Below are 15,208 nucleotides of genomic sequence, written 5' to 3'. Positions count from 1 at the left end.
GGTGGAACCTTTTTGTCCCCCCTTTACTTTTAGTATAATCTTTTTTTCTTTCTTCCAGTTTTATATTTTAATTGTTCAGAAAGTTCTATAAACCCATGCCATATGTTGCAGGCACTGCACACAGTTTTAAAGAAATATTTTTCATCTATGTTATGCTTAGTATCTCTCAAATCAGGCAATCTCAAGTTCACACTGTGAAAAAACTTCACATTTGTCCAGTAAGCGGGTCTCAGGTCTCCTCATGCACTCTTGCATATCTCTTTTTAAAGGGAAGAAAGCTTGAAGCACTGGGAGGTCAACTGGTTGTCGTCTCGGTGAGAAGATCGAGCAGAATCAGAAAATCAAACCTGCTCTGCCTCCTAAATCCCTCCTTTGCTTTCCCTCTAGCCTGACACATCCCAGCTCAGTTCTTTACAACCACCACTAAACTGCAAACTCTGCTGATGGCCGCTGTTGCACATCCAGTTTGCTTTAGTTTCTTTTAATGTTTGCATGTAACAAAAATATGAATTCCACCTGTTATTATTTACTATTTCAAAATGTGTTTTTCATCCCAATTGTTTCCTTGCCAGCCACTCCTTTTGCTTGTTATTTTTGTTCCTTTGCAGGTCTTAAAATAAAAAAAAGCAGAAGCAATACTTTACAGTGAGGCGCACCATGGTTTTCAATTAATTGGCACAGTTGTTTAATGTATTTTAATATTTTAAAGGGGCAGTGTTATATAGAAGCCAACTTTTTTGAGCTTTACATCATGTTGTAATGTTATTTCTTCATCAAAACATACCTGGAATGTTGCTTTGATTCTTTAATACATGTTTGAAAAATCCTTTAATCTCCATGGCAACCATTCAGCTGTGCAAAACGCCTGGGTAGACCTAGCCCCACCTTCTAGATGCAACTCCTTCTCAGAGCTGCGGTTTCTAAGCTTCCAAGCTTCTGCCTCACTGAGTAGCCTTCAGACTAGCCAGCAACAATTAGCAAACACCTGGAGGAACTATGCATCAGCTGAGCTCTTTATAGCTTCTCCGAGTAACGCTGGTAAAAATGCTACAGTTTTAATATAGGAGCCTTATTGTGATGACTTCCTAAAGACAGAGTTTCAGAAAGATCAGGAGTTTTTAAAGAGACAGGCACCCACTTTCAAGGCTTTAAATTACAAAGGAAACTGTCTTGTAAGTCATTTTTAACATTTTTAGCATTTTTAACATAGTCACTTGGTTGTGCTATAAAATGGCACGATGTGCCTGGAAAACATATAATACTTCCCCTTTAAGTCTTTATAAAATCTTAAAGTGCAGGAATGGCGTATATTTGCATACATTCCACTCTTGAGTGCTCTTTTCCTGATTGCAGACACTCAGAAGATATGATTGTCACACCATTTGCACAGGTGAGTCCTCCAAAGACTTTTAATTTGAAAGTTTTGTTGCTGCTGCTAATGCTAAGTTTGCCCACAAATCCATATTTCTGAAGCCACACACTGTATCAATTAATCAATCAAATTTTATTTGTATAGCACATTTCAGCAGCAAGGCATTTCAACGTGCTTTACATAATTAAAACCTGTAGCATGCAGTGATAATGAGATAAAATGATGCAGGCAAAGCCAGCTGGTGTGTGAGCGCTGCAGTGGAACAGCCCTCCGCTCCGGGCCCGGGGGCTGGCTCTGTGACAGAACCAGACTTCCCGCTGGTGTTGCCTGACTCTTGCGTGGGACGTGCGTCATGCTTGTGCTCGGCTTACACTCTGACAGAAGAGGTGAATCGAATACTGCCGGGTGGTGCTGTTTCAGTTTTGCATGTCAGCCTGTGCGCCCTCCACAAGGGTCACTCCTGGACATTCGATACTCTGCAGGCCTTCTCTGCACGCTGAGTCAGTTGTCAGCTCCTGATAGAAGGACAGTCAGAATGCAGAGGAGAGCTAGTGATGCTATGAAAACATCAGAAGGGGAAAGAGGAATGCATCTGTGCTGCATGTCATCTGGGAGGATGAAAGCAATGGCATCAAACTGAGCCCACTGATTCAATACAGGGTCATATTTAATTGTGTAAAACAATAAATTAAATACGTAGAGGATGAGGCTAAATCTGTTCTATCACCAAAGTTACACAGGTCCGGTTTGATTAACTTCCTGTTCCTGTCCTTAGGTCCTCGCCAGCTTGAGGACAGTCCGAAGTAATTTTGCCCTCATAACTGGACAGCAGGACAGAGCAGCTAGCAAGTAGGTGATCCATCCATGGATCTGTTTTCTACTGACTTCACGTCATAATCACGCTGAAATCAGTCTAACATCAGCCTTTGTGTTTGTTCTCTAGGACACGCTCCTCAGGAAGCCACCCACCCTCAATGTGTAAAACCACTGTTGCAGGTTTGTGCCGCTGTCAGAGAGGGCTGTTTGCTGATCAATAGCCAATAATTCACATTGGACTAAGTGACATAGAGCTGGAAGCACCTTCATTATGGAGCTGAACCTGCAGGTTACTGGTACAACATCATAGTGTAATATATGAATAAATGTCACCCATGAGTAGATCCACAGTGGAGGAAACCCACTGATCAGTGACTGAACAGGAAATATCAAGACATTAACAGTACTTACTTTTGTCCTGTAGTAAGAAAGCATGAGCTGTTTAAAAATATAATTATAGCCAATAAACCTTTGTCACGTGTGTCATGTGTGGAAATGAAACTTGTGTTGCACTGAGATTTTATGAAGCTGCTGCATATTTATGAAGTGGATGGAAAATTGTTTATGATTTTCTTATTCTTGTATCAAATACAATTCTGAGAAGTGCGGCATACATTGAACCCCCTGAGTCAATACTTCAAATTTGTTTGTCTATTATGCCGCTCTTATATTAATTGTAGCGCTGATATGACTAATCAAATTAATAGTGATGAATCAATTATTGAAGTAACTGTAACTAATTTAGTAATTGATTAATTGTTAACTGGATTATACAGATTCAACAAAAGACCGTTTGTTAAAAGAGCATGTTCAGAGCAGTAATTAAGCCAAAACTGCACAAAAAATATGAGCATTTTGCATTGAAGTTTCAAAGAAAATTTCTCTATGAAAATCTTCTACCCAGAACTCCTCAAGTGGCAAAAAAAATCTCATATTAAGCATCTTGTGCATCCAGTTAATCAAAAAATAAGTCACCAGATCAGCCCTGCACTGTATTGATGTTCAGTCCAGCAGAAAGGCCGAAAGGCCCGAGCTTTTCATGTTAGAATGATTTTTGAGCTCTAGATGCACCTTTTGCTACAAGTGATCAAACATTCACTAAAAGAATGCTGTTATTACACTTTAGGAAAGAAAATATTGGTTTTCCTTTTTAAAAAGGGAATTAAATCATTTGTGTATTTGCATCTCTTGATGCATTTCTAATAATGTATATAAAAAAGTTCTTGGTGCCTTAATGCCTGTTTGTTCTGATCTGGAACAGAGGAGCCCCACCAACAGCTGGCCATAGAGACTCTGGATGAGCTGGACTGGTGTCTAGATCAACTAGACACGCTGAAAACTCGACACTCTGTCAGCGAGATGGCTTCCAACAAGGTAGGTTAACAGAACCCTGCCTCTAACTCACTAACAGCCTGCTGGTCTGGACAGGGCCAGAGTGACTAGCTAAACATAGACACCTATCGAGAGATTGAACATAGTTGGGTCTACTTGCTTCATGCAGCTAGCTTCAGAGCTCATATTCTGTAAAGGAGCTCAGGAAACATGTGTATCTGGTTGCCGTTTAAAATAATCAGATTCCAGCTGTGCATTAAAACAATGCAGTCATTTTTGGAAAAAAATGATGTTCAGAAAAAGTAAACAGATTCATTTCAGATTAAGCTACATACAGTCAACTCTGTGTACTTCTGTACAAGCCATTTTGTTGGGACAGAAGTGGCAGATGGATGGGTCTGTATTTCTGCATCACCATGGCATGGGACAGGGTTCATCTTGGCAACAGAACACAACTGAAAGAATGCTGTCTTCCTCGACAAGTTAAAGGGCATGTCCTGGTCAAAAAGGGATTGCTAAAGTTTTAATCAATGGTACCAATTTAAAAAGAAATCTGAAAAGGTCTCAAAGTGCTTGGTCCTGATTTCGTCTCAGAAACTTTCATATTGGTCAGGTTGGATGAAACGGGCTACGACCTAAATGTGCTGCATCATCGGTCAGCACAGTATGCACACATTTAGTAACACTTTCAGATGGTTCTAAATGTAGTTTGTTGTGGGAATTTTGGTTTCAAATCACAGAGATTAAGAATTGTGTTTTATGGTTTATCAAACCTTTAAATTGTTTCAACAACTCTTCAGTGTAGAAGCCATAAATTATAATTCTTTCTTGTTTTTTTTTCTTCTTTTTTTTCACACGGTTCTGTCTCACATTTCAGGGCTACTGCATGGAGAAGCTGGATGCCTTATGTAATATGGCAGTTTTACTCAATAATTTCTATGGTATCCTAATAGCTCTGAGAGATTTCTGATACATTTTTATTTATAGGAATCCATCTGGATTCCAACAGAGGGAGATGCTTAGGCATAATTTGGTTTTCTCCCTCTGACTGAAGTATTCATAGTGCACCCCTCTACCCCCACACACACCCTCTGAACAATTCTCTTACCATTAATGTAACTGAACTGTTTTGCAAGCTGATTTCTCCCAAAACCCTACCCACTCCGAACACACCCTAGGTCTAAGCATAAGATAAACAGCCAACAGAGATACAATCCCTACAACAACTTCTAGCAATACAACATACACACACACCCATCCACAAATGGGAGAAAACTGTTTTATGTTTTTAACTGTTCTTAGAATACATCTACGGAACACGTAAGCCCAATTGCTTGTTTGGGAACCTTGCCAACCATTGCTCTTTCAACCTCTAATGTCTTGATTAATATTTTCACAAAAACTTGACTGGATGAAGAAAGGATGGTACATTTCTATCGAATTTCATTCATTTTCCGTTGTTTTCAATCTTCTAAGAATTAATTTGTTTTTAGTTGATTTCAAAATGTGGAGTGTTCAGATCCACCACCAAGTCATCCGGTTGATCTGAATGAATGACAGTATAAGTCAGCATATTCCTGTGGTGTATGGTATCCTATTTTTATTCCCTGCTCGATCAGTAAAGCTCTTCTTCACATCCATTCAGTGTTTTCCGCTCCTATCTTCTTTACACTCCATGCACATGGTGCACCTCGCAATCCCTGCTTCCATCTGCCCTGCCTACTCTGTGGATCTCCTCTCCAATGACAGCCCATTGATTCCCTAGCTGTAGCTGCTGCCCCATTGGCTGCTATTCTAAGACTTCTTTTTTTTCTGAAGGAGGCAGACACTGGAGTAGCTCTTGCCTCTGTTTACATGCAGGCAGCAATAGTGTGAATGAGGAAGGGTCAGGGGGAGCGTGGTGCAGCACAGTGGTTGCTCGGCTTCACATCCCTCTGCATTCCCTCTGCTGCGGCTCCATCCTTTTGTTCTGACATCAGCCTCTATGGCGCTGCTCACAGCTTTACCAAATGAACTGCTGCACTCTCTGTTTGAACTGGATTTAAGTAGGATGTTCTGTTAATCAGGAGGAGAAGGAAACTATTGTCTTTTATTTACTTTTTTAATCTGGCTCCTATGTGCAACTTTGTGCTGAGATGCCAGAAGTGAACTGTTTTATCTCTTTGCCGTGGACGTTTGCTCAGGTTAGAGGAGGGTGGCCATGAACCTGGTGGAAAGGGTGAGACTGCACCTGGGTTTATTGTTGCCTGTCTAGAGGCTGAGAAGACACCAGCACCTGCTGGATGAAACATGAGACGGAATTTTCTTAAACGTTTTCTGCAAAGTGCATCAATCATTGTGCACAGCATTTTTGCAACCTTTTGCAAACCTGTCATTATTTTTTCTCAGCTGATCACATTAAACAGGTTGTGTTTGTATATGATTTTCCAGAAAAGCCTTTGTTTTGATTCATTACTGAAAAAGTCCAACTGAACCAACTTGTTGTGTTCTGTTTGACGTGCCTCATGCATGCTTCTTTTGTTTGTCCTCAGTTCAAGAGAATGCTGAACCGAGAGCTCAGTCAGCTGTCAGAGACCAGCCGCTCTGGGAACCAGGTGTCTGAGTTCATCTCCAGCACTTTTCTTGGTAAATAGCTTCTCCTTTTAGGCTGCTCCAGGGAAATGTGTATGGATGGTACAAAAGTATTCATACTAATCTTTTCTTATTTTGTCACTTTACAACTACAAACATCCATATGTTTTAATTCAAGTAAATTCAAATTCAGTTCAAAACCACTTTTGAACTGAATTTCCCAAAGGGAAATTAAATGTTGTTGTAACTCATATTAATTCAATGTTTTTCAAAGAGTTACTGTAGATGTTGATGGCTGTTGGCAGGAAAGATGTTTTGTAGCAGTCTGTGTTACAGCCAGGGGTGAAAGTAGGAGGGTACGGCAGGGTACTGCGTACCCCTTAAAGATTTAGTGGGGCTATAATGCAGTACCTGCAAGAGAGAGGAGCGGCTGTCAGCTGTAAAGAATCAATGGGTTCACTGTGCAGCCGTGAATTAACCCACTAATCAGCTGTGACTGATTAGTTTTTCAAGAACAATCTAAAACCCGACTTAATCAGTTAATAACTTTTTTTCCCATTTCATATTGTTTCTTAACTGTTCGTGCTTTACTAGAGCAGGGCTGCAACACGTGGATCGCGGAAGGTTTTGAGTCGATCTCGGCATTAGGTGACAAACTGAACACCTACAGGACGCTGAGACCAGCACGTCCTCCTCTGACTGGTTTAAAACATTCTTAACTTTATTAAAGAACAAAAACAACAAAAAAAAAACGTGCTCAAATTAATGACCCAACAACAATAATAATCTCAGTGATTATTGTTTCAACAAGGTGTTGCGCAATTCTGTGCGTTTCGGTTCCATTACCAAAATAACTAGTAGAGCAGGAGTTTAAAATTAACTAATCAACCACCGCTGTGTTCAGGGAGCGTTTATTAATGATCGCAAAATAAATATCAAACCTTCAAACCTAATATCGTAACGGACTGAATGTTTTAAACGTAATCTGTGCTCGGCTCAAGGAGAGAGCGGTTGCCACGGCAACGGGTGTGCTTAAACAACAGAGAGCAAAAAGGTGCGAGTGGTTTTGAGTTGATCACCTGTTCAGTTATTTTACCTTTGTTTACCTTTGCTGCGTCTGCGAGTATACCATGTCATTCACAACAAACATCAAACACGCTAAATATGTTTCATTAAGTATTTAACAAACAAATGGCTTCTACCGCGATAATTATGTGAAATTAAATTAATTGTCTAATATAAAAAAATAGTTTGGTGCTGTCGGGCTCAGAGTCTGAGAGGCTTTTCCTTTATCATACAATTTTTTTGTCTCTTATTTAGTGGAAATATTGATGTTGATGAGATTTTCTCCAAAATAATAACCTTTTTCAACCTTTATAACTCCACTGTTGAAAATGAGGCTCTAACATTCACAAATGACGGTGAAATAAATTCCAGTCCAACATCTGGTTTGAGGTGATTCCTCTGGAACCTGTTGGAGGAAAAGTATCCCAACTTCAGAAGATGAGCTTTAACCTAACAGAGCTCTGAGGTTCCTCCTGTCAGGATGAGGAGGAGCCATGTTAGGAAGATGAAGCTGCAGGATCTTCAGAACAAACAGGTCATGATGCTGGGCTACTGATTATCCCTCTATCTGGACACAGGATCAATATAACCAGTTTAAAAGCTAAAATTAATGGTTATATGCTAGACATGGAAAACTGGGATGCACTCCATGCCATGATGTTCGCTGCTCACTGCCAGTCAGCTGGCCATATAAAATGATCCTATGCATTTTACACCTTTCTAACAAAGGTGATTTGGAAATATTTCCATTTGCAAGAAATGAACAAGGACAGTTATGATGGTTGTATGTTCTGCCTGAAGGTCAACCTTTCCCCTGTTTCAATCATTTTGCAGACTCCAGGAGGTTTTCTTCCAGGTTAAGACAAGTATCCTCTTACCATGACGCTGTTGTCATCATGTGTTAAAGAGGGAGTGAAGTGTTCAGGATGATGTACGGCGTTGTTTTACACAACCTGTATTGTTTTGCATGAGGCCTTCAGAGAACAGTTGTTTGTATATTGAGACTAAACTAATTGACCTTTGAAGAAAAATAGTCTCTAATTTTTTTTAGATTTTATTTAAGGGATATCATAGTAAAAAGGGCTTACTGTTTATACCATACAAAGCTGTACAATCTTTTAATATCTCTTTATAGTTCTGTGTCACTTAGTTAATTTATTTGGGATTTTATGTGATAAAAAACACAAAATTTGTTTTAGTAATGTGACAAAATCCGAGAAAATATATGAATACATATGAATCTCATAAGACTGTAAACTTTGTTATATGATTACTGAGAAATTCCTACACTAAATGTGTCCAACCTATGTTAACAGAGAAGCCAGATGACATGGACATTATGTCTCCTCCTACCAAGGAGAAAGACAAAAAGAAGCGTCCCATGTCCCAGATCAGTGGCGTCAAGAAGGTCACCCACAGCCTTGTTCCCTCCACCATCCCTCGCTTTGGGGTCAACGCTAGTCAGGAGGAGTTCCTCGCAAAAGTACAAGTTCATCACTTACTTGTTGTAAATATGGGGAAAATGCACTGAACCATGGATATTGCATGTTATTTAATAAAACCTATCTTACACCTTGGCAGGAGCTTGAGGACGTTGACAGATGGGGACTCGACATCTTCAAGGTTGCAGAGTACTCTGGAAAACGCCCATTGACAGTCACAATGTACACAATCTTTCAGGTGCCCAAAGTTATAGGAAAACCTCAGATGCTGTTACATCAGATGATGGCGTGGTGTACTGAAATGTCTTTTTACATTTCACCAAATAACTTCCGTCTCTATATCCCCTAAGCCAGTGTCTGTTTTGTTCTCCTTCTATAGGAGCGCGATTTGCTGAAAACATTCAAGATTCCTGTAGACCATTTTATTAACTTCATGATGACACTGGAGGATCATTACCGCTCTGACGTGGCTTACCATAACAACATCCACGCTGCAGATGTGGTGCAGTCCACGCACGTGCTGCTGTCCACCCCTGCTCTGGAGGTATAGCTGGACAGAAACGTGAACAGTAGGATCTATCAAAGCCGAGCTTCATCCATCACTAATGCCTGTTGACTCTCCTGTTTGGCTTTGTAAGGCCGTATTTACTGATCTGGAAATTCTGGCCGCACTGTTTGCCAGCTCCATCCATGATGTGGATCACCCTGGAGTTTCCAACCAGTTTCTCATCAACACCAGTGAGTTTACATAATTCCACAAGAATAGTGTGAGTTTGATTTGGACAAGGTATTTTTCTCATCCTTATGGTTCTCTTTGATGTGTCCATTAGACTCTGAGCTGGCCCTGATGTACAATGATCTGTCAGTGCTGGAGAACCATCACCTGGCCGTGGGTTTTAAGCTTCTGCAGGAGGATAACTGTGACATCTTCCAGAACCTGAGCAAAAAACAGAGACAGTCTCTGCGCAAGATGGTCATCGACATGGTAACGCCAACATCTCAACCCGCTCAGTTTAGCTGCTGCTTTTTTTATAGAGAGAGTTTCGCTTGCCAGGTGTAATTTAATCTGATTGATGCGCTTGCAGGTGCTGGCCACTGACATGTCAAAACACATGAACCTACTAGCAGACTTAAAAACCATGGTGGAGACAAAGAAAGTAACCAATCTGGGTGTTCTCCTGCTGGACAACTATTCAGATCGCATACAGGTGAGAAATGCTTTCTAACAACACAAGTGAAGAAGAAACAAACAAAGAAAGAAAAAGCAGAATGCAGTCATTTTTCTGTGTTTTAAATGCGCATTGTGAAAAATCTCATCAGAAAAGGTTCATGGAAATGGCAAAATTCAAAACTCCCTCAATGTAGGTGTGGATTAGAATTGTATTTCTTTCTTTATGTCTGCAGACATAAACATCACCGACATGACAGAACAATTACAATTTATTCCTGAAAACCTCTCTCTATTTTCCTGAGGTGTGGTTCATTGTAGTTTCCATTGTCTAATTCCTGTTTTTTTCATAACCAAGCACAACGTCAACATCTGACATAATCACACTTTGTGAAGCCTGATTGATTTTCTCATAGAATCATGAATGTTTTTTCCTTTTTTGCAACACATTAAAAGTTTGCTCAAAATTTGAAAGACATTTGGATGAAAAACCTGTGTGACTTTATAGGTCTTTCCAAAGTATTCATGTGTATTCATGCTGGTCTTTTATGTGATAGAGCAACACAAAGCAGTCTCTGATGTTACAATCATGCACTGATCTGTGTTGGGCTATCCAAGAAAATCCCAATAAAATCCATGGAAGTCTGAGGTTGTAATGTCAGAAAATGTAAATAAAAGATAAAGAGATTTGAAAGTGCTGGATTTATTCAGTCTTCCGCTGACTTCTTCATGCAGGTTCTTCAGAACATGGTGCACTGCGCGGACCTGAGCAATCCCACCAAACCCCTTGAACTGTACCGTAAGTGGACAGACCGCATCATGGTGGAGTTCTTCACTCAGGGTGACAGGGAGAGAGACAAAGGAATGGAGATCAGCCCCATGTGTGACAAACACAACGCCTCCATAGAGAAGAACCAGGTAGGGAGAGATGCTCCAGCTAGGTCAGGATCAGAGTGCTCAGAACATACCGACAGCATGTGACTGGTGTTTTCCAGGTGGGCTTCATCGACTACATCGTCCATCCGCTCTGGGAGACGTGGGCTGACCTGGTGCACCCTGATGCTCAGGAGATCTTGGACACGCTGGAGGACAACAGAGAGTGGTACCAGAGCATGATCCCTCGCAGCCCCTCGCCTAGGCCCCATGGCCAGGGAGGAAGGGGGTCTCTGGAGGAAGCCTCGGTGCCCGGCGAGGGCCCAGGTTCCATGATGGCCGAGAAGTTCCAGTTTGCACTGACTTTAGAGGAAGAGGGTGAGTCTGACACGGAGGGCTCACCAAGAGAGGAGAAGGGTAGCAGAAGCCTAACCAAACACAGCGGTGCGTTTGATTCTGGATCCATACCAACTCGACGGCTCAACAAGATCCTCACCAGTGACTCAGGCAGGACATTTTCTCTGGACTCTGAAAATGATATGGCAGAAGACAGAGAAACAGACCCAGAAGGCCCCTCTGTGGTCCCACGTTTCAGACTCGGCACATAGCACCAGCCACAAGCGTCTCCCCCTCAGACCTTCTTTGTTTCACTCAGATTGATATCAGTGCCTTGTCCTCTGTCACTGTTCTTCCTTCATTTCAAACTGATGCTGTCCTTCTCCAAGTCTCCCCCAACAGGGTGACAGTGTAAAGTTATTGAAGTGTAGATATTTGTGTGGAGGATGAGGATGGTTCCTTGCACTGAAAAAAACACTGACAGGTTTGAACACTGTTCCATGAAAGACACAAAACAACTTTCCTACCTGTCTGTTGTCTTCTTTGTTTTCATATAATGAGGACAAGAAGTAAAAAAAGGCTCTACCAGTCAGTCAAAGGTCTAAAACTAAAGACTGAGGTGTCTTCTCAGAATTGATGAAACTTCTCAGTGATGAAACTGAGAAAGTGATGAAGCACTATAAAAAAGGTCCTTTAATAGTTGTTGCCATGCAGATTAGAAGGACAGTTTCTATTCTGCCTGATTTTTTATCAGGAGGCTGTAGCGTATTCTTCTCTCTTATCTCTATTTATTCTCTATTTGAATAGTCAGTAAAAACAGAACACAGAGGAATAAAGTTATTGGAGTAAAAGAACGTATGCAGATTAATATGTGTAATATGAACTAAATGTAGCATGTTTTGATTGACTACTTCACTGTTACTATATTGGCACAGCAACACTTGTTATTGCTTGAGATGCAGCGTGCTTTCTGTTGTGTTCATCAGACAAATATAATGTTTTGTTTTTTTCCCCCCTTTTTATAATCCTAAAGTAGCACATTTTCATTCAGAATTAAGAAACAAAGCCTGCATGACTGCTGGGCTCTTCAGGAATTACACCCAAAGACTTTCAGGGAGGGCAGATGCTGCCTTCTAGTGTCGAAAAAACAGAAATGATTGTCCGGTACTGAGGCAGGGTTTTCCATTCAAAATGTATCAGGAGTTTTCTTGTACAGTTTTTATTATTTCTGCTCCTACAAAATTTTGCATTCAAGATGTTTGGTTCAGAATGAGTTTTTGTGTGGATTCTATTACACTGGTAAAGCCCTGTTAGTGATTTTTAAGGGTTTAAGCCAAAAATGATAGCTGTTTTATGACAAAGAGCAATCAGTGCAGATGTCAAGCAGAAACTACAAAAAAATAACCAGCTTTGAATACTTTTAGCACTACATTCATGTCCATTTTAGTCAGACATCAGTTCGATGACTGTGTTTTTAAACGACTCAACAAATAGGATAGGATTAATGTAGCTGTAAAAACCCAGGGGATTACCATCGGAGAGTTGCCTATGCCACATTTTTCCTCTTTTTTCTCTCTCACAAATCAATATTTTGCTCTTTGGAGGGAAGCAGTCAATGCCACCAAACAAGTGCCAAGCAAGCATGACACAAGCAGTACTGTACTTTCCATTTTGCCACCGGCTACTTTCCATCAGCAGCTGATAAAGCTGGTTGATTGTAGCGCTCCGTGTGCCAACCGGACCGTAGTGTCTGTGGTCATTTTGTTCTAACTCCTATTCAGATCACTTAATCTGATGTTGTCTTAAAACAGTCTTTTTTGTGATTGTGTAATTGGGTTGACTTTTTGTTGTTAAATCAGATGCACTTTGAATGGTACTTTTACAGTTCTGCACTTCCAGTGCACTTAAACATGTATAACATGACTGTGTTACTGTTTTTGTCTGTTATAGTTGGTGGTTTAATTGCAAGGGCTGGACCACTACAGGTGTTATAGTGTTGATGTTGTTATAGGGACTTCTTTGAAGAACTGTAGAAAGAAGAATTGTGTTAAGTTGAAATGTGCAACTTTGTCTGAAGGATTCAAACCACATGAAGAGTTCATTATAGCTTACTTAAGAATTAGGATTGTGCTACATTTGTTTTATTTTATTGCAATTTAAAAGAGTAAGTTATGTTTTAATGTTTGAATAAGCTACAAGTTTCTATTGAAGCCTTATTGTAATTTGATACTTTATTTTTCTGGCTAAATATATTCTCTGTCTGCAAATCCTAAACAATGCCAAACCCTTCAACTCTCAAGGGTGCCTTCAACACTAAGGACTACTTAACATAACTTTAACCAGCACACCAATATGCAATGATACAAAATCATTGCATATTGGTGTCTTCTGTCTTCTGTCTTCCTGTCTTCCTGTCTTCTTTCTAAGTGATTTTGTATTTTCCTCACAGAGATCCATGTGCAATGTATTTTTTTCTGTGCTAGTTTTTAGGACAGTGAAGCGAATGGACAGTGCCTTTATAAAGGCTTATGTGCATTCAAGTTGAATGAGACAAACTGTGACTATTTCTTAGATTTTGATTTCTCTCATTTCTTTTAAATCTGCTAAAAGTACAACTTTTTTTTTTGCAATATCTTTGCTTTTTCTCCTGTGTTTTCTGAAGCATCTCAGGCCTGTCTTTCCATTTGCCCTGAGCTCACCATATGGTTTATGATGACCATGCAGTATTTGTGTTGATTAGAGACCTCAGTTCACCATGAATATAGAAACATACAGTCGTCTGTGACCTGTGCACAGATCATAAATGATATGATAAGATGCTGCAGCTTTGACAATCCAAACTCTGCTGTTTAACTCTGGGTGTGCTTCTCCTCCTTTCAACTACAACTTCCCAATAAAGACAAAACCTCTTTAAAGACATACTTTTTTGTTTTTTTTCTACTCTAGCAAAGGTGGCCATAAATAAATATGATATATTTATTTACTATATAAATAAATATTATATAATATCAACTGAAATTATCATAGTTACTTGATTGTGCTATAAAATGGCACTATGTGCCTGGAAAACACATAATACTGCCCTTTTAAGTTGTTTGAGTCAGTGGAGTCTGCAATGTGAGGACAGTGGGAAAGTGTTCCAAAGCCTCTGAGCTTCAAAAAGCATGGTCCCCAAAGGCTTTAAAATGGGTTGAAGGTACAACCAACATTTGACTCACCATGTTGTCAAATGTTGACAACATAGCGAGTTGTCAACTTTATCTAGGGCAAAGCTAGAAGAAGTTAGAGGATCCAAAAGGTCCAGAATGTATTTAGAACAGGCTAGTGTTATGTGTGCTCTTCTGATAATTTTAGTCATCACGCAGCATATATAGACTGAAGCCAAGCTAGGGAGGGAGTCAGGGCGTGCTGAGGTATCTGGTACCAAAATCTTAGCAGCAGATAATTTCAGTCTAGTAAGCTAACAGGTCTGGCCTCCATTTTTTGGAATGGTTTGGTCTTGTACATCCAACAAACGCAGGGATTAGATTGAGACCTGGGAAAGTCAGATGCTACACCACCACCTCTCACTTGTGATGAATCCCCATTTGCATCAGCAAGCCTTGGCCTATGACCCAGTCACCAGTTCACCTCTGTTCCTCAGACCACTAGATAGACCAGTGTAGACTGAAATTGACATGAGATGGGTTTCTTTGCCTTTACAATACACAGTTTTCACTGGTACAAACATTTTTAAGAAAAAAAAAATCCATCCTTTAATCATCTACCACTAAATCCAGGGTCGAGTGACAGGACCAGTAGAATACGCATCCAGGTCAAGAGCTGTTGGACCTCCCTGCTTGGACCTCCCAAGAGTGGCTGAGATGTCAGATCAGATTGGCAGCCATTTCTATTTAGATGAAGCCACTAGCAACTGCTTCATCTGTGTACTCTATGTTTCCTGGAAAGTCCTCTTAGATCAGTGATTCTGTGACTTTTGTCTCTGCTTAACAAGTCAGGTTCTGCTGGAGGTTTTGCCTTCTTCAAAGGGAAATAGTCCTTTCAGTTCCAAGGGATTGTTACAAGGGGATTGCTGATTGGTTTGTAATTCCCATTTTACACTGAAAATGACTACATTTCAGAATTGTGTGAATTAAATTGGAATGTTTATAGTTTAATTTAAATGAGTCAGTATGATTGTTTTGGTTTAATCGGTTTTCGGTAATTAAAACGTGTAAATGTGTTGCATTTGAG

General features: G+C 40.2%; 1 protein-coding gene across 2 annotated transcripts in view; it reads left to right on the top strand.

The window, feature by feature from the left end:
• LOC106936072 (cAMP-specific 3',5'-cyclic phosphodiesterase 4C-like) overlaps positions 1-11,826 on the top strand; it is a 59,572-nt gene extending 47,746 nt beyond the window's left edge. The window contains exons 3-16 of one of the 2 annotated variants that reach the window (XM_015016860.1): positions 270-314; positions 1,354-1,390; positions 2,148-2,221; positions 2,316-2,368; positions 3,450-3,562; positions 6,052-6,145; positions 8,473-8,639; positions 8,738-8,836; positions 8,978-9,142; positions 9,237-9,336; positions 9,429-9,583; positions 9,684-9,806; positions 10,502-10,684; positions 10,762-11,826. In XM_015016860.1, the coding sequence (XP_014872346.1) occupies positions 270-314; positions 1,354-1,390; positions 2,148-2,221; positions 2,316-2,368; positions 3,450-3,562; positions 6,052-6,145; positions 8,473-8,639; positions 8,738-8,836; positions 8,978-9,142; positions 9,237-9,336; positions 9,429-9,583; positions 9,684-9,806; positions 10,502-10,684; positions 10,762-11,247 (1,894 nt within the window). In that variant the 3' untranslated portion in view covers positions 11,248-11,826. The remainder of the gene's footprint in view (positions 1-269; positions 315-1,353; positions 1,391-2,147; positions 2,222-2,315; positions 2,369-3,449; positions 3,563-6,051; positions 6,146-8,472; positions 8,640-8,737; positions 8,837-8,977; positions 9,143-9,236; positions 9,337-9,428; positions 9,584-9,683; positions 9,807-10,501; positions 10,685-10,761) is intronic. The other variant, XM_015016861.1, reaches the window with a different exon arrangement.
• Positions 11,827-15,208: the final 3,382 nt, after the last annotated feature.

This window comes from Poecilia latipinna, unplaced genomic scaffold (genome assembly GCF_001443285.1).
Source record: "Poecilia latipinna isolate Pla-1442-1.1 unplaced genomic scaffold, P_latipinna-1.0 Scaffold2073, whole genome shotgun sequence".
In the NCBI taxonomy this organism is placed as follows: domain Eukaryota; kingdom Metazoa; phylum Chordata; class Actinopteri; order Cyprinodontiformes; family Poeciliidae; genus Poecilia; species Poecilia latipinna.
The sequence above is the reverse complement of the archived record's forward strand: the minus strand, read 5'-3'. Positions and strand labels throughout refer to the sequence as shown.